Below are 27222 nucleotides of genomic sequence, written 5' to 3' on the forward strand. Positions count from 1 at the left end.
TGTGTGTGTGTGTGTGTGTGTGTGTGTGTGTGTGATTAGGTGTCTGCTGTTCTAATAAAGGAAAGCACTGCATCCTTCACTGCCTCATCAGATGGCTTTGCTCTGCTGTGTTCGCCTGTCTGATTTCTGTCCGTGTGTCTGTCAGGTCTGCAGTGGAGTTGGATGGCTCGCAGCCTCTGGATCATCTGGAGAAGAGTGCGTTCAGGAAGGACGTCATCTGTGTTTCTTGACTTTCTCTATGTAACAAGTGTGTTTGAGAACGAGTTTAAAGGAGAGTGAGAAACTAGAAGATGTTAGTGTTTATTTAACCTGGTGTAAAGTGTGTGTGTGTGTGTGTGTGTGTGTGTGTGTGTGTGTGTGTGTTGTGTGTGTGTGTGTGTGTGTGTGTGTGTGTGTGTGTGTGTGTGTGTGTGTATATATATATATAAGAGCGAGACAGAGAGTGTGTGTGTGTGTGTGTGTGTGTGTGTGTGTGTGTATATGGTGTTGCCCACGGCATTGGAAATGCTGGGGTGTCCAGCAAGGTTATTTTTGGATCAGTGACAGCGTGTCAATGGCTGCAGATGCGTCGCAAAGGAAGGCTCTGAGATACCAACAGACCCTGGTAGGTCTTTCCTAAATCTTTCTTTACCTACCTGTCTGTCTGCTGTTGTTTAAAATGTCCTTTCCTTTCCACTTATTTCATGCCCCTCCACCTGCTTCTCCCTCATCTTTTAATCTACCCACCAGTCACTTAGTCTTTTCCAAACATCCTTTTCTGTTCCTCACTCACTTTCTAATTGTTTCCAACCACCTTTCAAAACTTTCCTTCCACAACTACCTCCTAGTCATTTGTGTTTCCGTATGCATGCTGCATCCTTTTTTTGTCCACCAGCAGTGAACTCTCTTGTTTTTACATGTTTCTCTACTACATTGCAAACACTTCTGCAAATGCCCCTCTCTTGAATCAATATTCATCTCAACTGTCTTCCTCTCTTTACTTCTTGAACAAAATTTGAACAAGAGCGTAATGTCAAATTTATTTGCACAGCACTCAAACACATTCACAGTCTCCGCTGGTTTCACACCACCCACGTAACAAAACACTGAGAAAAATGGAAAGTTATACCCGCAAAAGTTAAGGATTTTATCATTTATTTTGATTTAAATCCCACACATGATCCCTTGCGTTTTTGTTGTTTAGTTACCCACCTTATATCCTAACGTACATTTCTTTTTACTGACCTGTTTATCTTCTATATGTCTGTATGCCTCCCTTAAGCTGGAGCCTTGTAAAGTCATTGCTGTTGGATATAAATACTTATATACAGGAAACCTGAGCAGACAGGTTAGATGTACGTGTTGAGAGAAAGTCATGTCACAATCTGTTTAAAAGCTCATCCAAATTGATGGTCATTCCTCCCTGGAGCATCATGTCTGCCTTTGACTCATTATTTGCTTTCATCCAATCACACCTGCTCAATGGACGTACATTCAATGACTCATGATGTCTATTGTTTTTAAAGGTAATTTTCTGCAGAGTGGAAAGTGAATTACAAGGCACGAGAATGACAGATACATGAACAACTGAGGTGAGAGCATCTGGGGTGTGTATATATGTGTTAGAGCAGCTTGACAAAGCGAGGAGGAGCAGTGACAGCATCAGTGTTGTTCCTCTTTTCCTTCTCTTCCTCTCCTTTAAGACGATTCATGATTGCCCATAGCAAATCTCTACGTCCTAGCCCATGTGGAGCCCTTCAGGGGCCCACAGGTCAGATATAATAAGAAATCTCAATTAATTACACTATTTACAGGCTTAAGTCGTACAACTCTCAGGTGTGAAAGCTGTAATGGCATCCGGAAGTGAGTGAGAGAGAGGAAAGTAGAGCCTTGAGGGATTGGATGAGTTCATGTGTAAAGCTGTTAAAACGTCATCCTAATATGATTTATTTATTGATAAGCAGGGTGGCATGGTTGAGTATATTTACAGATTGATGGTTTAGCTGACTAAATCTTCACAGATGCACACCAATGCTGCAAGGGTACAATAGTGTTTTTAGTGTTCTCAGTATGTGTTGGGGTTAAAAGGTTTATGTTACGTATAACCTGGTTCAACTGTACTTAAATTAGAACCTGTTTCATGCTGAGCTTGTACTGTCATTTTACATTACAAAATGTACAATTGTTTGTGTAAATAATCAATTCAAGATGAACAATTAAATGAGAGAGAGATAGAGAGAAAGAGATTTAAATCCAAACTATTCCTTATTAATTAATAATTTATTATTGGAAACAATAATATAATAATCTTTATATGTTGAGTTGTTTTTTTGTCTTCCTGACCCGCTGTGCACTGACTAAACTAAGATTACATTGATAATCAATTGTAAACCAAGTTAACACTGCTTCTATTTTTCCTTTTAATTAGTACATGTAACTTCACTCTGGGTACAGACGCGCAGCATTTCGCTCATGGCCTTTGTGTAGCTTTTAACATTGACTCATTTGTTGTAAACTTGGTGTTGACAGTATCTCCCATAAATACATGGTTCTTTCCAGGAAACTTCTTGGAAATAATTAGGGAATATGATATCCGGACATTATGGACCCGTAACTTACAGTAAAACATTACAAATAAACACTTAAAATGTACGTGTGCCCAGGTTTAACCTAGATGTTTTTTGATCTACAAAGTTTTTGCTGGGTTTGTAAACTTGTGTTAATTACTTACAAGTCACACAGCTGTTGTTGACCCTTGACCTTACCAAAGAGGAAGCACCCTCTGTTGACTTGTGCCACACATACAGACACACTTGTGTGTGTGCTGTGTGTGTGTGTGTGTGTGTGTGTGTGTGTGTGTGTGTGTGTGTGTGTGGTGTGTGTGTGTGTGTGTGTGTGTGTGTGTGCTACTGTATATTTGTACTTGCTGATATAGCGCTGGTTGTGTGTTACAGTTTTATTTGATCATGTGGTTAGAAATGAGTGTGAGGAGACAAGTCTTAATCTGTGAGAATGTCAACAGCAGTGAAATAGATCTCATAAGTCTCAAATGTTACAGGATACTAAAACGGATAATGTTCACCTGCCAAATGTCTCGCAGATTGGGATGTAGATGATTAAGCCATTCAATTCCACATGATATCGCAGTCACTTGATGAGTCTTTTCAATACCAGTGGTGGTTATAACAATTAAACTCTTAGTCGTTCCATTACAGTTACATGATGGACCGCCATGTAAACATTGCAAAATGGTGTCAATAAGGTGCCATTGTTTTTGTGCAAAGGTTAAAGCCTTCCATCTGTCTGTACAACAGACCTCTTGGGAGAGATGGGTCGAGACAGCACGAGAGAGGGAGAGGTGCGGAGAAGTGTGTCAGTGAACATTGGGTCACACTGCTGCTAAATTTATCTACGAGTAAGGTTTCACCTCAGGGGTGGGTGTTGGATGGATGGGGACAAGGGGTGGTAAGAGGGAAAGTTTGAGGGCAAAGAGTGAGGGAGAAAGGTGAAAGGCTGCACGCAAGAGTTCAATCATAGGTAAGACAAAAAGAAAAGTACAAAAAATCTCTTTATTTTTTGAGAAACGCGGCCCAAAACACAAAGTGCATCAAGTCAGCTGTGGTCTCAAAATGTCTTAAATGTGTTTTTCTGGCTCTTAAATCCATTTGTAGCAAATAAATTTAAACAGCAAATTATTTTCAAAAATTTAAATTCCTGATTGAACAAGCATTCAGCTTTTAATCAGCTAATTTGTGTTAAGATGAAAAATGTGTATGTTGTATAGAAATAGATTCTGATTTCAAGATTCAGCAAAAAAATTATTTTATATCATGGTAGGCTTTAATAAAGAGAAAAGTTCTATAACTGGGTTAAATTATGCAGGGTTAAAGCATTTCTCAGGTGTGTTCCATTTTCTTGCTGTAAAGAAACAGAATTTTCTATCTGCTCAAGTCATCATCATGTGTGGGTGTAGTGTATCCCAACAGGTTCCGGTAAGACAAAAAAACACCCTGCACAGGACGCCAGTCTATTGCAGGCAAAGTCAGACATATTTACACTCACTTTACCTTCATAGTGTTGAAATAGAAATCAAATTGTGGTATTTTCAAGCTGGCAGCAGCATGCCACATTTAGGGCCAAAGGTAGTTAAATAAAGTAGGAAAGTTATAGTAAAGTCTAGTAAAATTAAATAAAACCCCACAGTCTGCTAAACTCACTGATCTCCGTTTTCCACCAGATAAATGCAGACAGAAACCCAGCAGCACTCTGGTCTCCAAAGACCCAGAAAACCATGTAAGAACTGCAGGGTCAGAACAGTCTGTAACCCATTTTAGGTCCCACATGTAGAGAATGGCTCGACTAAATAAAGGTAGAGCCCAAATGATGTAACCGAAGCCAATATTATCATCTGATACTGACTTATCCTAAATACATTAAATTTGTCTATATTGGCATAGAAATACTATAGGCTGCATTTTGATGTATTTTGGACTAGTTTTTCTTGGTTCAGGATCTAAATATTAATTAGGTATTTTAATTATAGTTTGTTTATGTAAGTATGTGTGATGTTAAAGTATATATTTATCTTTTAAATATATTGTTTAACTGTAAAGTATCTTGCCACTATTTCAACTCCTTTAGTAACCAAATGTGAGCAATCACGGTCAACAACATGTCATGTATGTTGAAGGCACTTAAAGTACAGTACAGTATTATCCACGCAATGTTAATATGGTTATGGTCTCAACTCCGTCAGCAGGTATTATCTTCATACTTGCGTCTTGCCTGCAGAATATCATTCATTAGCCGGCTTCAGGAATCTGCTGGATTGGCCGCCTGTCTGAGAAATTTCCCCTCTGAATTAGAAGCTGCTGACAATTTGTTGTCAAGCCTCAAGTGTCTCTATTAACCTCTACTGCTGTGTGTGTGTGTGTGTGTGTGGTGTGGTGTGTGTGTGTGTGTGTGTGTGTGTGTGGTGTTGTGTGTTGTGTGTGTGTGTGTGTGTGTGTGTGTGTGTGTGTTTTATACACACCTGTCAGTCACTGGGCTCTACTGTATACTGTATGGAGGCAGGTAGCAGGTACGGTCTGTGTCCGTCACACTGGCAAAGACAGGAAAGGACAGATGTAAGACAAAGATATCCAGAGAGGGAATTACAGGATATTAAAGGCGCACAAGAAAGTGAACAGCAACATACCGGAGGAACGGCTGAAAAGATGAGGGAGCGGATCAACACTTTTGAAACGGTTCTGAATATTGATCAATTTCTGGTAAGGTTTATTATTGTGTTTATTGTTTAAGTGTTTTCTACCTATGGTTGGAACTATTCTTGCAATGACTGATGCATTTCTGACTTAGATAAGAGGTAAAGAAGGTCACTTTTGTACTGTGTCTTGTTTATTGACTTTAAGTTTCATGTTGTGACATAATTTATCACAAGTAAACCAAGTTTATAGGTGACCTCCACTCTTGTTGTTTTCTTTCCTGGATAACTTAGTGTAAATTGAACTGTGGGGTCGTACTTAAACCATTTTACAGTTTGGTATATTTTTCTCCTTTGGCCTCGCCGACATGCCATAATTAGACCATGGCGTGTGCGTGTGCGTGTGCGTGTGTGTGTCGGGGAGGTAATCTCCTGATCTATCTGTCAGTGAGCGGGTCAGATTTTTATCATTAACCTTATGCTATGTGACAGGGCTGTATTATTGTAAGGCCTAAACAAACACAAAAATGAATTTAACACGCTCATAAGCACACAAACTTAGCATGCTGAAGAACCCGCATAAACACACACAGATATTTATGAATGTGCAGTGCTGAGTCTCTCTTGTGAGGTCTGCAGGAATGTGCTATTATTTTTTTTTAATTAACTCTCAATGTCACACTGCCCTTCAACCTCGGCATCTATTGGCAGCTCACACTTGGACTGAAGCTTTCCCATTCTCTTCTTTCTGCAGGCTTCTCTCTGTTTTGTTTATACTTGAAGTTCCTCTTAAATTGAATTGAATTGAAAATGTTTAGTGTTTTACAGTAGCATCATCTTTTTGAAGCCAGCTCTTGAAAGGCAGATCCATGAATGAATTCAAAGCTCTTGATAGCTCCATAAGCATTTGGGTTTCTAATAAAGCCAAGAGAGGAATGGTTTACATTTCTCCATTTTCTTTACCCCAAGAGACTTGCAATAAGAACAACATAAGAGCCACAGTTCTAGAGCACTACAAACTAATCATGAGAGGTGTCTGAGCCGTAGAATAACGCTTGACTAGTTTCATGTGTCTGTGGAGACAAATAAAGTGCAGGAATATAATAAGAGCCACGGGGGGAGGTAGAGGGAATCTTGCTGAGAGTAAATTAGTGCGACTAGAAGAGGAAGAGGAGTAGGGAGGGGGTGATATATCCTCCGTTGCTCTTGACTCAGAGGGGGAAGGTCATCCCACCGTTGAGTCAAACAGTGGCAGCAACAATGTTAAAAAGCATGTGAAAGTGGTGGGAAATGGTGGTTACTGATGTCACTGGATGCTCAAGGTTACATTGTGACACAAAGGTAAACACGAGGTTGAGAGATGGAGACAGCGTCCCAGCTATCAATGTCTCTCTCACGCTGTCAGTCGTTTGTCTCTTTCTGTCTCCCTCTGTCAGATTTACTTTTTGACATTACAGTTTGCATTCATTTGCAAAACATCCGTGTCGCATTTTATTTAGATTGTCACAAGAAATTTAAAAAGTCCATCAGTTTCCCAGAGTCCAAGGTGAAGTTTTCTAATTGCTTGTTTTTTCCACCAGAAGCCCCAAAATGTTTTTAATTACGATGACATAAAACATAAAAAAAAAGTAAAGCAGTAAATCCTTAGTGAATCTTTGGCATATTAGCTGGATAAATGACTTAAATTAATTGATTATTGAAATAGTTGACGATACATTTTCAGCAAATCATTGTAGCACTGATATACTGTATGATTCATGTACTTTATGTATGTACTGTATGTACTGTGTGTATATATATATATATATATATATATATATATATATATATATATATATATATATATGCGCTTCTAAAGAATTAAGTGCACTATACATGACTAAAAATAGTTACATTTTGTAAGTATTTACTTTCATAAAATAAATATGTACGTCTAATAAATGTAAAATTAAGAAAAACATCATAAATAAAACAGACACAGGAAAAAGGGAGGAAAGGAAAATGAAATGCAATTTCATGTTTGAATGAATAAATGAGTAAAGAACCATAAATATTTTACAAAAGAGTTAGAAAGTTTACCAGATCTCTGTAGATGAGGGGCGGCTGTGGCTCAGTGGTAGAGCGGTTGCCTGCCAATCGGAAGGTTGGTGGTTTGATCCCCGCCCCTGCAGTCATTGTCGAAGTGTCCTTGGGCAAGACACTGAACCCCGAGTTGCCCCCGGTGCTGCGCATCGGAGTGTGAATGTGTGTGAATGTTTATCTGATGAGCAGGTGGCACCTTGTACGGCAGCCCCGGCCACAGTGTATGAATGTGTGTGAATGGTGAATGTTTCCTGTAGATGTAAAAGTGCTTTGAGCAGTTGTTAAGACTGGAAAAGCGCTATATAAATACAGCACATTTACATTTAGATATCTCCTCATCTTTGCTTGATGCTAGCAGTTTGGCCGTACATTAGCTGTTGCCAGCATAGCATAACACACCCAAATCTTAGACTAAACTGTCTTCAGTTAGTTGCATTGTGGGTAATGTAGGCACTAGGTTTTGAAAAGGTGTGGAACATAAACGACCATATCTGACGAGCGTCCAGTGAGTGTGGCAATGTTAGAGGTGCAATGCTAAATTGGTGGAGTACTTATTTAATGGAACCCATTCTTAAATGCTATTTAAAATACTAATCATAACCTCTATTTGACAACTTAAGTCAGCTAGTCATCGTGTATTGACTTCCAAAGAAGTATTTGAAGCTTTACATGATCAAATATAGACAATAGGTTCAAACAAAATGCTCAAAACACTGCTATTCTTTTAACAGACATATAAAAGTACTGACTATTTCATGTCCATGTCCTGAAACTGTCAAGCAAGTAAAGAGCAAAATTGACATTTAACATCAGTAAAGTTAATGCAAAAGCCTCTCTAGGACCATGATAGTAAAATAAAAGAGAATTTAATGGCTGATAATGCATAACTGCACAACCAAGTCATAGTCAAGTCAAACCAAGTCTACATAGCACAAAACACAGTAGCTGTTGTTAAGCAGTTTAATTGAGAACATAGTTTCTTGTTTTTAACTATTTTGCCATTTGAATACAATCTTGCGGTTGTCCCTTTTGTTGCGGCAGGATGTGGCATGAGAAAATGTTTAAGTACCAAATCTAAGCATGAACAGGTTCCTTTTGTTACTGCCCCTGGTTTTGATGGCGCCTGGTGCCAGCGCCTGTTTGATGATGTTGATGGATTAGTGCTTTGGTGTTAATGTGTAGAGCGGCGGTGGTGGTGAGGTTGTCTGCAGCGTAGGACAGGAGACAGAACAGGAGCAGAGCTGCTACCACATGATGCCAAAGACAACTGATGAGGAACAGGTAAAGACCTGAAGACCAAAGGCTTCATCTGGTCAGATGGTGGAGGGTGATTTTTAAATTTTTTTTTATTATCTGCTGTTAGTGAGTTAACGACACAATCCTTTGTTCTTCCTCTGTCTTTCTTCTTTAATCACAAGTTGCTTAAGTGGATCTGTTTACATATTTTAATTGACTTGTCTTTTCCAGTTACAGCTGTAATGGGTTGTTTGTGCCTCTCACATTAGATGGCAATAAATGCACATTGTAAGAATTCTATCGACTGGTATATGGTATATTAAATGTAGTGTCATATTTCTATCAAATTTACTCAAATAGAATTCTAGCCAAGTTCTTCAATCGTAAAAGGAGATTGAAACCTTCATACGTTCTCCAGTATAGCTAACCTTTTTGTCACATACATACTGTTTTGCAAATAATTCATTTAATTAATTTAATTTGTGAGAAATGACCAGGTGATTTAAACATTTTTTAACAGCTCAGGCAATGACAGGTGAGTTTTCTATCCTGATAAACTACTCCCCACATCATGGGGGCTGTTCAGAACAGACAAATGATTTATGGACGTAACATTCAGCCAAGTCTTTTAATGCTAAATAATTAAAATTAAGTATAGTGGTTTCTTTGTAGAACTCATCACTGGTCTGCTGTTAGCTCAGGCCGAAACCTGTTAACGGTGCATTATTGTCCTGAAAAACTGTTTGTAGTTTGCAGTGTTTAGTGAGGTTTAAAATAACTTGCTTAACAATTTAGGACATCAAATGTTTTCAAGAGCCTTTACAGATTAAATGTTGGCCACCTGCTGTGTGGTGTGTTAATTATAAACATCTATATCAGTCACTTTGTCATGTGGTTGTAGTGACTCATGTATTATAGTGGAATGTTTTTTTAACTCAGTTTTTGTGCAAAAAATCAAACCATAGGACAGATTGCACTTACTTTTCTGTGTCACACTGTAGTCAGATGAGATTTTAGAGTGTTTACTTTTATTTTGTTATTGGAGGATGGGATTATGGGATGGGCAGCTTGCTAAACTTTCATTCTTTCTCTGGTCCTGGGCCTCAGCTCTCCTTTCCCGTGTACACATGAGACAGTAATCTGATGTCAGACTCCCGCCTTTGACTAAATCTTTATCTAATCTGTCAAGAGGGAGAGCAGGAGATGGTTGTGAAGTTTAACATAGTCCCCAGAGAAGAAGTTGAACGCAAATTGAAACGTAAGCAACTACATTTGCTGAATGTTCGAGCATTGTGTCAAATTGGTCGATATTGCTACGATTTAGGAAGTGGCAGGTTCCATTGTAGTGTCAAAAACGCTGGCTGACGTTAATTGATTTAGCGGGGGGGGGGGGGGGACTTTTGCAAGGTGTATCCATGTCACATTCTCATTAGGGGCTGAGCCTATAGAATCACCCGTGCTGCTTGGGATATTCTTGCTTTGCTGTGTGGAAGGATGCATGTGATCTATAGGTTTCAGTTGCGTGATATAGCTGCACCTGAATCCGCAGTATTTTACAGTTTATGGATTTAACGAGTGCAATGCAAACTGGTCTCATGGGTTTAGAAAGTGCCGTGTTTTCTGACCGTGTGTGTGTGTGTGGTTGTCGGTGAAAAGCGCACACATAGCGGGAAGTGGAAGATGTGGAATGTCCTCCCTTCCACTGACTCTTCCTCTGGCTCCCTTCCAGCTCCAGCCTCCTCTTGGGGAGGGTGTTTTCAAATATCTATGCCGGTTTTATCTATTTCTGTCCACCAGGGTATTCAGGTTGGTGTGTATCCCTTACACACACGCCGCACATTCCCCATCTCTTTCTCGTTATCTCAAGACTCTTTGCACTGGATCTAGTTTTATCCTTCTCCCAAGTCTAAGTTGTCAGAGGTATTTCTCCTTCTCTTCTCTCTTCGTTTCCTTTCTCCCACTCCGTTGTTATATCTGGCATCTTATTTCATTTTTATGCAATCCTGAGAGCCCAGGAAACGCATGACTTCTTGGTGCTGTTTGTGTGGTGATTGTCAGTGTTTCCCCTCCATTTCAGCTGTACGGCGAGTACAGGGAGCAGCTGGGAAGCTTTGCCCGACGGGAGGCTGCCCGTTTGCTGACAGAGAGACAATGGAGAAGACATGCAGGGGACAACACCACCTGCCGCAAAGGGCACGGTCGCCGGCATCATCATCATCACCCTGCGTTCCTGGAGTCTCATCCCAGCCACGCCTCTTCCACCAAGAAGCCTCGTCCCTACTCCAAATGCCAAGGTGACCAGCAGGTTATTCCGTTCAAACACAAATCCAAACGCTTTACCAAAGGTATTCTAGGAGGCTACGAACTGGTGATTAGGTGTTTCCATGGTCATGCTTAAGTGGTTGCCATGACCAGAATACGGAGGTGGAATTAATACTTTAACGAAATACCGTGACTGAATTTGGGGATGGCAGTAGCTCAGTCGGTAGTCCGTAGGGACTGAGCTCCTGCTTTTGAGCAAGGCACAGAACTCCCAACTGCTCGGGGCACCTTTCTGTGGGCAGCCCCCTCAATCTGACATTTCTCCATTAAGTGCATGTATGGGTACTGTGCATGCGTGTGTAATTCAGGCCTGTGTGTAATAACAACAGAGTGTACATCGTAATTTCCCCTTGTGGGATTAATAAAGTATAGCCTACATTATTATTTTATTAATAAAAGTTTCAAGTAGGCTACAGGTACAGTTTTTTTATTTTGTAAAACTTCATTCTTTATCACACTTCATTCAAGGTGCCATAGGGAGGATTTAACAACTTATCAGTCCCTCCTCCCTTTCCACTAAAGGGAGAGTGGAGGATGCTATGAAATGCATGCATGAGCAGTGATTGACACGCAGTTAGACATCCCCCTTGGCCCTGATTGGTGCATCTGAACAGGAAGCGGTGGATTTTTGCAATTTCTACTGCAGGTTGTAAGTGGTGCCAGAGGAGCCGGATTGTTTCTTTAATTACCTGCTTCATGTAGTTCTACTCAAACGTAGAGGGTCAGTTTCAGCAAATATGGCAGAAAGTTAGCTTTATAAAGCTTACTTACTGCACCTTTTAATCTGATTTACTGGTGACTTTGCACATCAGGATTTTACATGCAACACAATGTGCTCATAAAATATGATGCACTGCTATAGTTTAATTAGGCTGCCACACTAATCAGGATTTAGAGACAAGGTCATAGCTTCCATGTACTCCACCCTTACCTAATAAAATAACTAATTGAAGTTTTTTATTCATAATTCAAGAAAAAAGATGAAGGTGAAGGTCTAACAGCTGTTTCAAAGCATTCTCCATCCTGCACGAGCAAAATCTTTCTGGGAAAATATCTTTATTTTATTTAAGTCAACATATCAAGTCTAAACATACTGGAGTCTCAATAAAAATACCCAGCATGTTTTTCTAATTGGAGAAAGTTCCCCCATGTTACTAAAATCCTCTAAATTCACAGAAACAAAATCAAAGAACATGACCTTAGTCAGTGTTGGAATGTAACTAATTCAATTTACTCAAATTTACAAATTTTAAGATAATTATTCTTTAATAATGTACTTTTACTCTACTCTATTGATTTAACTCTTGTGTTTCTAGACTACAATAAGTTTGAAAGTCATAGACAGGGAAGTCTGACAAAAGATGCAATTAATTTGCATTATGGGAAGTGTAGGATCCAGAATTTGTTAGCTTGACCCAGGGGGTAGACGCTTCTTTTACCTCCGAAAATGATTCACACACTTTTATGTCTTCACTAAGCTAATTAGCCAGTGACTATTGTGTGTTAAATTCTTACATGTATGTTTTTTTCTTTGAATACAACTTTTTCCAGAGAATGCAGACGCATCCATTTGTACATGTCAAAAAGGCACAATCATTCAGATTATTCTGTACTGACATTACATCTACTGTTATGATGAGCTATAGCATCATTACTGCGGCCATAATCACACTGAATGATTCCCATTGTGACAATAACTAACTGTCAGTAATTCAATCAAGTGATGAATGGATTCAAGGTACATCATTTTATTTCATCTCTCTGTCCCAGATTGTTTCGCTCGTGTACGGCGGTACATAGTGACCAAGATGGGGGATGACTGGATATTCCTGGTTCTACTGGGGCTGACTATGGCTCTGGTCAGCTGGAGTATGGACTACGCAAGCGCCAAGAGCCTGCAAGGTACCACAGGCCAAGGCCATTGAGATTATCAACGGTCGAATCTGCAGTTTGATAACACAAGAGTTTGTAATCATCGCAGTTATACTCCTGTGTGGAATGCATTTTCTGTTGCTTTTCTGTCTTCCAGCCTATAAGTGGATGCATGGGGAGCTTAAGGGCAATGTGCCACTCCAGTACCTCGCCTGGGTTACCTATCCCATGATCCTTGTCATGTTTGCATCACTCTTTTGTCACCTGGTTTCCCCACAGGCCATCGGTAAGCTCTCCATCACCTGTCAGCCTCTCTTATCCTCTCTCAGCACCTGTGTTTTTCCTTCTTTCCTTATCTTTGTCTATTTTCTTGCAGGATAGTGACATTATAATTGCTCTTACTTTTTTTTTTTTACTGCACTCATCATCCTTTACGCTCCATCTTTCCTCTGTTTTTATTTTTATTTTTTTTAACAGGTTCTGGTATTCCAGAGCTGAAAACCATCTTAAGAGGTGTAGTACTGAAGGAGTATCTGACCCTTAAAGCCTTTGTAGCTAAAGTCGTCGGGCTGACTGCTGGCCTGGGCAGTGGGATGCCAGTGGGCAAAGAGGTAAACACACCCCCTTTTCATCTCTTCACTGTCTGTTTTTCTCTGTATCCATCGCCGTCCATTGATCCAGCATTGCTATCATCACCATCTTTCCTCCCTTTTTTCTTTCTCCATCACTCTATCTGCTTTTTATTCAAGCTTGGAGGATAATAAATCATCTCCTGTCATGTTTTTCCTCATTCCCTCTTCTCACGGGATTGAAGCAAACCATTCCTCAGCAAAGGAGAACATTCGTTTCCCCCAGTACAGTAGCAGGGCAACTGTCACATCCAGCAATTATAATGTGATTTACCTGTTCTGATACATGTCCCAGTTTAGACTCCTTGTTTTACAGACAATAGTCTGGGTATATATAACAGTAAGTGTCGCTCAACTGTATCATTACATGTCACCTCTAGGGTCCCTTCGTCCACATTGCCAGTATCTGTGCTGCAGTGCTGAGTCGATTTATGTCCATCTTCTCTGGAGTCTATGAGGTAAGCTGAGGCCCTGACCAAAACAGACTACATTACCCATAAGCATCATCTCCTCACTGACCACAGTTAATGCACTAATGAAGATGTGGAATGCAGTTTTTCTTTGATATCTTGCTTTGTTGTTGTCTTTGGCATAATTCACAGGGTTCCCACACGCCCTTGAAAATTCTTTTTAGCCATATTAGTGACCAGCTTTTAAGGGATGGCAGTGTCTGTTAGTAGGTAATTCATGGTCTTACAAGTATAAATCCAAATCACTTTTCTGATCCTCTTGATTGTTCCTCTGTAGGTATTGTGTGTTTGAGTAAAATGTCTTTTAAAATGTTGGATGGATCAGCCACAACTGTACTTTGTGTTTATTACTAAGTAGGAAATGTGAACATGTTAACATGCTAATGGTGAACATGGTAAACATTAGACCTGCTTAACATCAGCATGTTAGCCTTGTTGTCATGAGCATGTTAGCATGCTGATGTTAGCATTTAGCACCACTTTGCCCATGTACAGTCTCACAGAGCTGAAGACTCTTAGTCTTGTTTTGAAAATGATTGGATGATCTTGAAAATATTACATAGACCAATATAGTCCTTCTATTCCGGTAACACTTTTTAAAAATTATTCTAACATTTCTTTTAATTATAAATGAGGCCTCTACAGTGTGTGAGTTTGCGAAATATGCCCATTTTGAGTCCTAAAGTTCATTGAAAGGTCGTTGAATCTGATGATTAAGAGAAAGTGGGAACCCTGTTGTCTTCTTCCATCTGTTTCTCTCCCGCCCAGCTCACGCCCCTTCCCTTCCCTTCCCTTCCCCTCCCTGTTTCTCGTGTCTTTATTTTGGCTCGCCCATTCGCACGTTGTCTATGTTTGTGTCTCATTGTATTAATAGTGTGATGGTAATGTCTGGCATGTTTATTAACAGTGACCTCCCATCCCTGTCTCCCTCTTTCCCGGCTCTCTCTATCTCCACCTCCCCTCTGCTTTCTTATTCATCCCTACTCGTCTGTGACCATTAACCCCAGAATGGCACCCATAACCAGGACCTGTTGGTGTGTGCGTGTGCCGTGGGAGTGGCCACCTGCTTTGCTGCCCCCGTGGGAGGCAAGTCCCGCCCTGCTCTCTCCCCGCTGACTTCAGTCAGCTCTGTCCTCCTGAAATAACATTAGTAACACAAGGTTAAATCTAATCTCAGACCAGTGCCCTGCATTATTAAGTGATGAATAAACCTGAATGAATATTTAAACATGCAGATTAGCATGTCACTCATATCGTAGCAGAGCCAGGAGTTTAAGGTTCTGTCTACTTTAAAGGAATTATTTACTTTCCTGCGGAGAGATAGATGAGAAAAAAGATGCTACTCTAAGACACGTTCCAATGTGTTCATCTAACTCTTGACAGGAAAAAAATATATTTACCAAAATGGGAAACTATTCCCTTGAAAATGACCTCCAACAATTGACCAGCATTAGCAGTGGTGAATTCAAAGTAAATTAATATTTATTTCAGACTAACTGGCCATCAACATGTGAGCCTTGAATACAGTTCTTTCTGCTAAAAGCCTTCCTGCATCCCAAACCCTTTTTGGTAAATCATAGATTAAAAAATATATTCTTTCTAAAAATAATAATGCAACACAGATCATAGAAGACTTTTAGAAAGTTGCATTGAATCCAATAATTCAAGGTCATAAATAATCAATGGAAATATTTCCATTCATTTTCAGTCTGCAATCAGTTGCAGGGATCTGTTTTTAAGGACGATGTAACCACTCGGTTTGTTTCCTGATTACTTAATTGCTTACTCTAAGTCTGATTACTCTCACTGGCATGTGCATCCTGTGCTTTATATTGTCTGGATGTGTTGTTTCATCATCTTTATCACTTTTTTTTTTACAACCACACTCCAGTGAGCATTATTTATTCACTTTCTTCCATTGTGCTTCCTCTCTGTCAATTCTCCCCTTGTGGTTCCCCGTCCTGTCTTCTCCACCTTGATCTTTTATTCTCTCTTTCTCCAACTCACTCTTCTGTCTTTCTGTTTGTACGCATTCCTTTCCTTTTCACTTTCCCCCTTCATAATCACACACCTTTCATCCCTCATTGTCTCGCTCAACACTTTATTTCCCTCTTGTTATTTCCCCCTCTTCCTCTCTGTTTTCTGTGTCAGTAGAACCCTTATGGTTACACAGATATTCTGACTGTTGGCTGTGCCGTGGGGGTGGGATGCTGTTTCGGCACACCACTTGGAGGTACTGTACAACTTACATACTGCCTCATAAAATCAAAGTCTACAAAGCATTCTTTAATATACAAACACAAGCCAAAACAACATTATTTACCTAGTTTTCAATTACCATAGTAAGAAAAAAAGAAGAAAAAAATGTCCTGTGTGTGCGCGTGTGTGTTAGTCATAGAGGTGGTAAGTATACATGTTTGAGAGAGAGAAAGTGTACGTGTTTATGTTCTGTGTGTATGCTTGTGTTACAGTACGTGTATTCACTCCCTGTGGTTCTCCTGTTTTGTATAATTTACACCCTCAGCTTCAAGTGTTTTTGGACTCATTGTGTTTGTTTAACTCATTCCTGCCTCTTCTCTCTCTCCCCCTCTCTCTCTCCCCCTTCCCTGTTTCTCTCCCCCTCCTCTGATCCTTCTACTACTTGCTCTTTCTCACACTATTCATCTTAATTATTCCTCTCCTCTTTAATCCCTCCTTTCCCTCTGTCCCCCCCTTTTTTTCTCTCTCTCTTTTTTTTCTACTCACCACCACCAGGGGTGTTGTTCAGTATTGAGGTCACGTCTACCTACTTTGCGGTGAGGAATTACTGGCGGGGATATTTTGCCGCCACATTCAGCGCCTTCATATTCAGGGTGCTCTCTGTTTGGAACAAGGATGCTGGTGAGCACACACACACACACACACACACACACACACACACACACACTGTTGCCAAAGACTGCTGAGCTGGCATTTTACGGAAAGTAGCTGAATATGACAGCAAAGTAATATTTGCTTCTTTAGATAAACCAGAAATATCTCAAGTCATCACCTACAAATTTATAATCTAGCAGTAGAATTAAATACACACAATTTACAAATCCCTGCCCCCTATCTCTGCATTTAGTTTCTTTATTATGCCAACTTCCTACAGTTTGTATGTTTTTTGTCTTATATTCAAACAAATTCACAACTCTTACTCAACCAGATAGTCCTAAACACCTTCCCAAACATCTTACAAGCAAATGTCAGTTGTCAAATCTCATCTTCTTCATATTAATATTTTCCAGATATGTAGCAAGATACATGTCACTTAGGAAATATTTTAGATTATTGCAATTCAAAATAAGCCCTCAGCTCTTATCAGTGAAAAAGCTCTGATAAACTCAGTGAACGCTTGGCACTCGACAGCAGACAGGCAAAGTTTGCCACTAGCTGGGGAACAAAGTGGAGCATTTAGCAGCTAAAGAGCCAGATGTTTCCCTCGGGAACTGGTTATGACCAAACACAGAGCTAAAAGAGAGTGAATAATGGACTTTGATTCATCAGGTGGACATGAACACCACTCCAATAGGACGATAATGTTGCTCCGTGTCTGTTGGATGTGTAAATAAGCAACTGTTGTAAGTAGTTTTCCATATCCACTCAAATGGTGATAATATATCAACATTGTGTTCACAGCTTGTATCCGCTGCCCCAGAGTGGCCAGACAATTAGTAATGCAGGTTTAAAGTCATACAAAACAGGTTTAAAAATATTTACTGTTTTAATACTGTTTTATAATTATATTATTTTCATGTTTTGACATTGTGAATATTGTTTCATTTTATTTGGGTAAAAGTAATTTCACTTCCTTCACACCACAGAAATGAGAGAATAAACCAAGATATGGAAACTGTATGTAAAACCTTAGTCTGTCTTTTATGTGGTATGGTACCCAAAGAACCCAAACATCCAAAGGAGGAACAAACTGCAGAGATTAGTAAACATGGCCTCAAAAATTAGCTGTATGGCGAAGCCACAAAAGCACTTAAGCAGTATTTATGAGAAACGCATTACAAACAAAGCTGAAAGAGATGCTGAAAACAGAAAATTATTAGTGACCCCTCCCGTCGAACGAATTTGAACTCCTACGTTTTAGAGTACCAACAGCAGATAGAAACATCTTCAAGAAATCCTTCCTCCCCAATGCTGTGAAGGTACTCAATAACACTGGGAACTGTACTTAAGAATGGAATGTAGGGGAGGATCATTATTAATGCTGTTTGCATTGTACTTTTTGCTGTACTGCTCTGTTTTGTACTGCCTTCTATCTTTGCAAGAAAAGAAAATGAAAATAAAAAGAATGGAATGAAGGGCGAGGGAGATTGCCGTCTTGGCTATGTACTGTTTGTAATGTCCTGTCTCTCTTGTATTCTTAATGAAACTGAAGGGAAAATCTTCAAATCTGGACAATAAAGTTTTCGTAAATCGTAAAATTGAGCTCACGTTTGATTGATTTTTAATTTTTTTGTTAACTTTTTTTTTCTTTTTCTCTCAGTCACAATCACAGCTCTCTTCAAAACTAACTTCCGGATGGATTTCCCTTTCGACCTGCAGGAGCTGCCTGCATTTGCAATAATAGGGTGAATACGTGTGTGTGTGTGTGTGTGTGTGTGTGTGTGTGTGTGTGTGTGTGTGTGTGTGTGTGTGTGTGTGTGTGTGTGTGTGTGTGTGTGTGGTGTGTGTGTGTGTGTGTGTGTGTGTGTGTGTGTGTGTGCAATGATACTGTATGTCTCTTTTTGGATTTATTTTTGAAATAGATATAGAAGTATTTTTCTCATGTTTTAGGATCTCATGTGGATTCCTGGGGGCGTCTTCGTCTACCTGAACAGACAAGTGGTTCTCTTCATGCGGAGACCGACAGCGCTCACACGCTTTTTAACCAAACAGTGAGATACACACACACACACACACACACACACACACACACACACACACACACACACACACACAAACAGGGCCATGCATTTCCTGCTGCTGTAGATTAATATGACACTCAGCTTTTAAACCACAGTAATTCTGGTTGCAGACACTGTTCAAATGAACTCAAACCTTTTTCAAATTCAAATCTAATTCCTCGTAATGTATCTCAGCTCCACTCTCCAACTCATCAGTCTCCCAACACTGGCCAGGACAGCAGCAAAGCCTTAACAACCTTTCAGCCAGTTATTCACTCAATGTGGAGATTCACTTATTCTCTGAGACTCAACAGTCAGGGAACATTAGTCTCCACCATTAGAGAGAGGGGGAGCAGCAGCGCCAGGAGAGCCGTAATCAGTGATGGTAGACACTCATCCTGAGACCTTTATTTCTGTTACAAGCATCACTTATTTCGCCCTGTTGTTGTTGTCGAAGAATACATTCCTATTAATGACTTGTTTGTTTGTGTTTGTGTGTACGCCTAGTCGACTGATCTACCCCGGTGCAGTGACACTGATCATCGCCACAATAACGTTTCCACCTGGATTTGGACAGTTTATGGCTGGAGAGGTTAGACTAAATCTATCTCTTACACTCTGTTTTTTAATGTATGTACATTAATATTAATGGTGTTTTTTGAAAGAAAAAAAAGGTCAGCGGGGTCTACATTGTGTTCTTCAGATGTTATGGTGTTTAAGGAAGCAAAGAAAGGCTTTAATGACATGAATTTTATGTGCAACTTAAAGGAGAGCTCCACTAATTTTGCACATCAGTATCTGTTTACAGGTTTACTGCAGATGTAAACAAAACAGAATAAAACCTTACGTGGCTCCAGAGGAAGCTCATATGATGCCACTTCAGGCTACGTTGGTTGGGGCTGAAAACTATAATATTGAAAACGAACAAAATCTGGAGATGTGGTGTTAGAAAGAAGTTGTATATGTTGAAATGACTACTACTTCACTAAGTAGTGATTCATTTCACAATTATGTGTTCAGTTGCTCATAAGATTTGAATCTTACAGCTGTTTTTGCTTCCATAGCTGTACCCCTCTTTTTAATTATACTGTACATGTATACAGTATATATTCAAACATTTTATGATTTGTTGTTTTTCTTTTTCTTTGTGCAACTATTCAGATTTTTGACAATGTATCTGAAGGGTCATACTGTACGTGTTGTTGTATATTTTTTGTCCGACCATAACGTCAACAGGATGTAATAGGTTTTGTGTTTAATATACTTTGTCATTTGTCATGATGGCCATTTGCCTGATGACCTGGTGGAGGCAAAATGTTTTCCAGTTCAATACAGTTTTGGGAGCGGTTTCCTTCATTGAATCTGTCAGCCTGCAACCGGCCTCACTAAAGGATGTGATGTGCAGTGCACACAACTGCATTTTTGAAAAGCTGTGTTTCTGTGTGTCTGTCCCTTCTGGCAGCTAATGCCCAGAGAGTGCATCAACTCCCTGTTTGATAATTTCACCTGGACCAAAATCTCAGGATCTTCTGCTCCACCCGGCCTGGGACGCTCATCTGCTTGGCTTCATCCTCATGTCAGCGTCTTTGTCATCCTCCTCCTCTTCTGCGTCATGAAGGTATCTTAACTTCTTGCTGTGTACACACACACACAAACACACCCACACACACATATTTGTATACCTACACAGTATATAATGTTTATATAAATACATATACATACATGTGATAGCATGAAAAAGCTCTGGGACCGGTCTTGATTTTACCTTAATCCGGTTTTTGTGTTGCAGTTCTGGATGTCAGCAGTTTCAACCACAATGCCCATCCCCTCGGGTGCCTTTATGCCAGTGTTCATATTAGGTAAGAGGATTTTGTAATGCGAGCGTAGTATCTCCTGCTGAGCTTCAGTTAAATTTGTTTTTACCAGCTTGCCTTATCTCTCTCCTCAAGGAGCTGCTTTCGGCCGCCTCGTTGGGGAGATCATGGCCACTCTTTTCCCAAATGGAATCCTGTTTGATGGGATAGTCTACCGCATCCTGCCCGGAGGTTACGCCGTCATTGGTCAGTCTACTAACCTTGGGGCTGTGATCAGGGTCTTCACTAGGCATTGAGACTTATTGAAATCTTAGATTTGAGAACATTTTATAAAACAGTGTCTTGAATAAATTTCCGTGTGTTATTGATTTCTTCATTTAAAGGTCCTCCAGTTCAGAGTTTCAGCTTAGAAACACTTTTCACTTGACTCTGTAGCATCTTTGTTTAAAATGAGGCCTCTATATATTAATTAATTAATAAATCAATTGTGTAATTCTGAATGTGACTTTGTAATTTACCCCTAATCATGACATGTGAATTAAAATTGAATGAATTTTATATCCAACTCAGTATAACCCTGCTCTGTGTGTTTCACCACAAACGTGAATGGATTTCACCTTATCTGGAGATCAATAATACGTTTTTCCCAATATGTGCTGGGATAGGCTCCAGTGCCCACAGGATAACCAGGTTAGAAAATAGATGGATATGATAGAGATGGATATTTGTAATACTTAACACTTTGATTTCTGCCTCCCAAGGACTTGCAACATTGTCAAACTCTCTCTTTAAAAATTATATTTTACTCACACATCCTACCCTCTGCTTTCTACCAGGTGCGGCAGCAATGACGGGAGCGGTCACACACACGGTTTCCACGGCTGTAATCTGCTTTGAGCTGACTGGTCAAATCTCTCACATCCTGCCCATGATGGTGGCGGTCATCCTAGCAAACATGGTGGCCCAGGGTCTGCAGCCCTCTCTCTACGACTCCATCATCCAGGTGAAGAAGCTGCCCTACCTGCCTGAGCTGGCCCTTGGACACATCAGGTAAAGTTGAAGAATTCTTATTTGGTGTGTTTATGTTGCTTTCAATGTAAGACAATGGGTATTTATTGTAGTATCTCTGCATACCTAGCAAGTATAATATCTTTGTGGAGGACATCATGGTGCGCAAAGTGAAGTTCCTGTCTTCTCAATCCACCTACCGAGAACTGAACCATCTGCTAGAGACAACCAGTCTGAAAACCATCCCCCTGGTCGACTCTAAAGGTAGGGTGACTTACGTCATCAAATTGGGCCTGAATGCTTCTATCTTGTGCTATAGATGCTAAGTATTAAAGGAATCATTCAACATTATGGGAAATAGATTCCACTCTCTTGTCTGTCCGCTAAATGTGAAGCTACAGCCAGGAGAAGGTTAGCCTAGTTTAGCATAAAGAGTAACATTTTGTTTACCAGCATTGCTAAAGCTCACTATTTAACACTTCAGGGACTCCATAAAATCACTTCTCATAATCAAGTAAAAATAGTCCCACAAATATTGAAAAATTGTAAAACCATAGCTTACAGACATAATAGTGGTATTGATCTTCTCATCTAACTCCCAGAAAGAAAGCAAAATGTATAACTATTTATTTAAAGTGCTCATATTATGCTTTTGGGCTTTTTCCATTTCCTTTATTACGTTATATACCTTTTTTGTGTAGCCTACAGTACATTATAGGTTTACAAAGTGAGAAAGCCCAAAGTCCACACCAAAGGGACTTACCATCTCCAACAGAAAACACTGTTCACAAACTGCTCCAAACAGCTCTATTGTAGTCCCACCTTTACCTCCATGATGAACGCTCTTCACTTTGTAACACACGTCATAATGCTCTCCTAGCTGCTAGCGTGGCACACCCTCATAATCTGCTTCTGACCAGCTAGCAGTCTTTACCTAGCCATTGTGCATATGCGACTCCCAACAAAGATGGAATAGAAGTGAGATGCCTCACTCGGCAGCTAAAACAGAGAGCTCAGCACAGGGTGAAAAGAGGAGCTGCAGCAATGTGTAGTACAACAAATCTATGGTGTTTTTTTATTAAACCATGTAAACCTATTCTGATATAACAAATACAACTATGGACCTAAAATGTGCACAATATGAGAACTTTAACACTTTTAACACTCTGCAGAATCCATGATTCTTCTGGGATCCATCGAGAGGACGGAGCTTCAAGCCATTTTTGACTGGTGGCTCTCACCAGATAGGCGAGTCTTTGAAAGAGGTGAGAGCTCACCCGGCCAGGGCTCTAAAGTCAGCTGGGAGTCCTTCACCTTTGTAGATGAGGAGCACGGAGAGGAGAGCGCAGACAAGGTGGGAAAAACAAACCATAAATTAACATTCAAGAAGCTTTAAAAAGATTAATCCCATTATCAACCATGTTATGCCCGCAGACTGCTCCAGTACAGGAAGAATGTAACGGGCCCATCCCAGCCCCCAAACCTTCGGAGCCCTCCACCAACCACACAGGCTCAGGTAACATGGCATTTGCACTGCACATAAAGCTATCAAATGTAGCGTCCTCTCTCCTCATACTTGTGTTGCCATACCATATCCTCAGACAAGCGCAATCTGCCATCTGTCAGGGTGGCCCTTCAGAGACTCTTTTCCTCCACATCCTTGTCGGTGACTGAAATTCAGGTAAGCTCAACCTCAGATACTTGTCATGTTTTCCGCCTAAAGCTCATAAGAGCAGCGCATCACTAATCTGCTGTCCAGTTGGCAGCGACAGCTCAGATAGGGGCATCAATCCAACATGGCAGCTCGAGCCAACCTCACTAACATAATGAAAAGACATGGTGCATGCATAAAGGATTTGACATGTTTTGCAGTGGCTGATGCCATAAAACCACCAGGGGTCATCTTATCATCATCAGTGTAGCTTTTTAAAGTGACTGCCCATCCATCTGTCCCTCGCTCTTTCTTTCCCCCTCTCTCCTCAGGAGACCACGCCCCCTACGCTGACGGACACCATGTCCCCCGAGGAGGTACTGTACCTTATCGATTCACCATCCTCACAGCCAAAAAGGAAATAATCAAACCATCTTAATTGATAAGAAACTCTGTATACTCTAAGTCCATCTTTCTGCCTTGTGATTGACTAATGTAGATCAAAGCCTGGGAAGAGGAAGAGCTGGATAAACCAGTCGATATGGAGCAGATACGAATAGACCCATCCCCGTTTCAGCTGGTGGAAAGGACTTCTCTGCACAAGGTGACCACGGCAACACCTGGGTGACGTGTCATTGCATGCAAAGCTCATGTACAGACACTGATTAAGCAATTACAAGTCATGGACAGTTACCATTTTATATTTCCAAGCAGAAGATTGTAAAGGAATAGTTTGACATTTTGGGAACTACTCAAGTCAGTTTAAACAAGCATGAGGTGTAAAATCTACTCTGTGAGTTTTAGAAACTAACTACCCTTCTGAAAAACTGGAACTACCATCTGAAAAACAGTAACTAACCATTTGTTACTGTTTTAAAAACAGTAACTAATCATTAACTACCTATTTTTTGTGTGTACCTTATTGTAAAGTGTTACCAAAATATCAAACTGGGGTTTAAAAAAACTTAGGCAAGGAGGCTCTTAATGAAAAATTTGCATTATGGAAAATGTAGGATCCAGTAATCTTGGAAATTGATCCATACTGGACATAAATGTTAGGATGTCTCAGCCTCTGCTGCATGAAATTTCCCAATGTTTTAAAATTCTGTCCCCCCCCAACTTATAGAATGCAAAACTAAATTGCTGGAGTACTCCTAAGGTATTTTTTGTTCATACCCATATAAGCATAAAGCTGTGAATCCTGAATTGTGTATTTTCTTCTGTGACTCATGCTATGCAGCAAATATTCCCTCTTTTACTTGCGGGACACATTGTTTACTAGGAACAGTGCAGCCATGCAAGCAGAACACTGTCACACTACAATACATTTCACACTGACTGAATCATGTCCTCCTCTCTCTCATTACTCAGACCCACACTCTGTTCTCTCTGCTGGGTCTCAGTCATGCCTATGTCACCAGTATTGGAAAGCTGGTGGGTGTTGTGGCACTGAAAGAGGTAAAATCACAATCAATCTTCTCCATTTTTTTCTTTATCTGAATGTTTATTCACCCCTCTTGGTTTGATCCTGCAATGCGGCATGACAGCAAGCTGTGATGATCTCATGTTGTGGGCAGTTGTTCTGTCACAGCACACGGTGCATAATGCGTTACGCTCTGATTCATTATTCCTCCAGCCGGCCTAAACTTTAACACACGTTTCTTTGCTTTATGTGTTTCTCTTTTAACAGTTACAGAAAGCTATAGAGGGCTCAACTCGCAGCGGGGTGAGGCTTCGTCCCCCTCTAGCCAGCTTCAGAGATGCCAGCAGGAAAACCAAGAAGCACCAACCTCCCTCATCCACCCCTTCCTCCCCTACTCGGGACAGAGACCTGTGGGGGGAGGGGAGCAGGAGGGAGGAGGAACTGGTGATGGAGTCCAAGGGAGCTCCCGGGTGTGACTCGGCTCCCTCCTCTCCCGGCGGCATGAGGAGCACCAATAGCAGCTCTGCCCCCACAAGAGGCGCTGACGGTGCTTCTCAGGAGCCGGCGTCCCCCTCTACTTCCTCCCCTACCTCACCCTCCCCTCATGCCTTCCCTGGGTCACCCAACAGCCCTGTCCTCACATTATCCTCCCTGCAGGAGGATGGGGAGAGTGAGGAGTCAGATGAGCCCATATAGACTGGGTTTAAGAGAAAAAACTTTTAACCTTCTCTGATTATACTCCTTTTGCCCAGAGACAGAGCTACTGTCTGGGTGGAGGAGTCGGTCCTACCAGCAGTCCCCGCAGACATTCAGCTCTCAGCGAGCAGGACAAGCTAGTGCACACAAAGCTCCTGAAACTTGTAGTACAGGATTCCTTTTTCTACTCTTTATGACAGTCTCCCTTTTTCACTCTCAAAATCTCAGGTGCCTTCCTGTGTCTTTTGAACTGCCGATGGACAGACATGTTCCGTCCCACATATCACAAGTTCAATATCCATATCTCGGAAATGTTGAATGTAGCTGTACATCATATATCGGTGTCTTAATTTCATTAGGTACCTTTGATGGAAAGAAGAATTGAAAGCAATGAGTTGTATACTAATGAAATAATATATTGATGAAGACTTAAAGACATTAACTTGAGCTATAGATCAAAGAGATTATACATTTAAAGTTTATTGATTAAAGTCAATTTTTAAATTATAACTTGCTGTATCAAATATTTTCTGTATGGTTAATATTCAAATCATTATTACAAGTCTGTAATTTAAAATAATTAATAAATATTAAAATTGTCTACTAGCTTATTTTAGTTATCTACAACAATAAAAATTACAATTAGTAGAAAAGACTACGTTAACGATTTGAGCTAAATGCTAAAGGCAGCATGCTAACATGCTAGTAACTTGCAGGTTTAAATAAAGTTTACGTTATTAGCATGCTAACCTTTGCTAAGTAGCACTAAACACAACATCCAGCTGAGGCTGATGGGAATGTGAGTTTTGCAACTAGCTACATTCAGACAGACCGAGAACACTGCCGCTTCATTCATTTGAACGGAGCCAGTCTGGCAATGCAATGAGCAGGCCCCAAAAACACAGGATCTTTTCGCGAAAAAGTGAAACCTCACTCTTGTTTTTGAGATATTTACACATTGGACTGTTGGAAAAAATACTTATCAGTGTTCCAGCATTAGGCTTGAAAACAGAACATCTCTGACCATGTAAAGTGTTATGCAGGTCAAGAGTGCATTTCAGTCTCTGATTTTTATGCGAGTTTGAACAAATTAGCAGCTAGTCCCTACAGAGGAGGCTTGTCTCTGAAAGATTTTCATTAGTATTCTCCTGGCATAAAATCCCTGATAATAACTGGAAAGGAATGTGTTTAGAAAGGCACGACAGGCTGGATTGCATTGCTGCCAGTTCCTTGGTGATTGCTGTTTGTATGACTAGCACCAACAAGCTGGCCAGAGACACCGGCTGTCGCAAAACATGTGTTAGGCTCGAGAGAGAAAGTGGTGAACATGTGAGAATCTAATTATTTACACCCTGAAAAAGATACCCACACATAAGCACACAAAATGCCATTGTTTGTTGGTTTGTTTATTTGCTCTTTCTCCACCAGTGGAAAAGAAGAGGAGACAGGTAGAGGAGCTCGAGAGGGTGTAAGAGGTTCTGTCGTGCAGGAAAAAGGAAGAAAAACAGGAAGAAACAGAGTTGTTGACAGAAGAGGAGAGAGAGGGGGGGACCACGCGGAAGAACCATCATGTGACAACCGTCCAACAAGCATGCATAGGTGTGAGTGTACACACTGGTATCACAAGTCAAACTGCCTCATTTTAGACAAATAAATCCAATTCTATACAGACTTTTACAGAAGCAATCCAATTTTTTAACAGCGTTGTTTTACAGCGGTTACTTTTTTGCCACACATTTCCAAATCATGTCTAAGTTACATGTCTGATTGCCTCAAATCCCCTTTGGTTGATGTGAAATTATTTCTTTTTTTCCAGGCAGTGATTCTTCCAAAAAGACAACTTACTGTACACTGACAGACAGACATACAGACAGACACAAATATACAGAACAGATACAAAGAGAGAGAAGGAGAAAGG

The 27222-nt window shown here is 40.5% G+C and overlaps 1 protein-coding gene across 1 annotated transcript; it reads left to right on the forward strand.

Moving 5' to 3' along the window:
* Positions 1-26975, forward strand: clcn1b (chloride channel, voltage-sensitive 1b). Its single transcript, XM_032518629.1, is given in 24 exon segments — positions 1-604; positions 10578-10794; positions 12593-12724; positions 12852-12980; positions 13172-13305; positions 13704-13781; positions 15948-16026; positions 16548-16673; positions 18313-18397; positions 18603-18616; positions 18619-18703; positions 19220-19304; positions 20175-20330; positions 20502-20571; positions 20662-20772; positions 21363-21576; positions 21665-21798; positions 22707-22888; positions 22969-23050; positions 23136-23215; positions 23518-23562; positions 23685-23789; positions 24557-24643; positions 24876-26975. Coding segments are annotated over 24 exon segments (2910 nt in total). The 5' UTR covers positions 1-553; the 3' UTR covers positions 25305-26975.
* Positions 26976-27222: the final 247 nt, after the last annotated feature.

This window comes from Etheostoma spectabile, chromosome 6, assembly GCF_008692095.1.
Source record: "Etheostoma spectabile isolate EspeVRDwgs_2016 chromosome 6, UIUC_Espe_1.0, whole genome shotgun sequence".
NCBI lineage: Eukaryota > Metazoa > Chordata > Actinopteri > Perciformes > Percidae > Etheostoma > Etheostoma spectabile.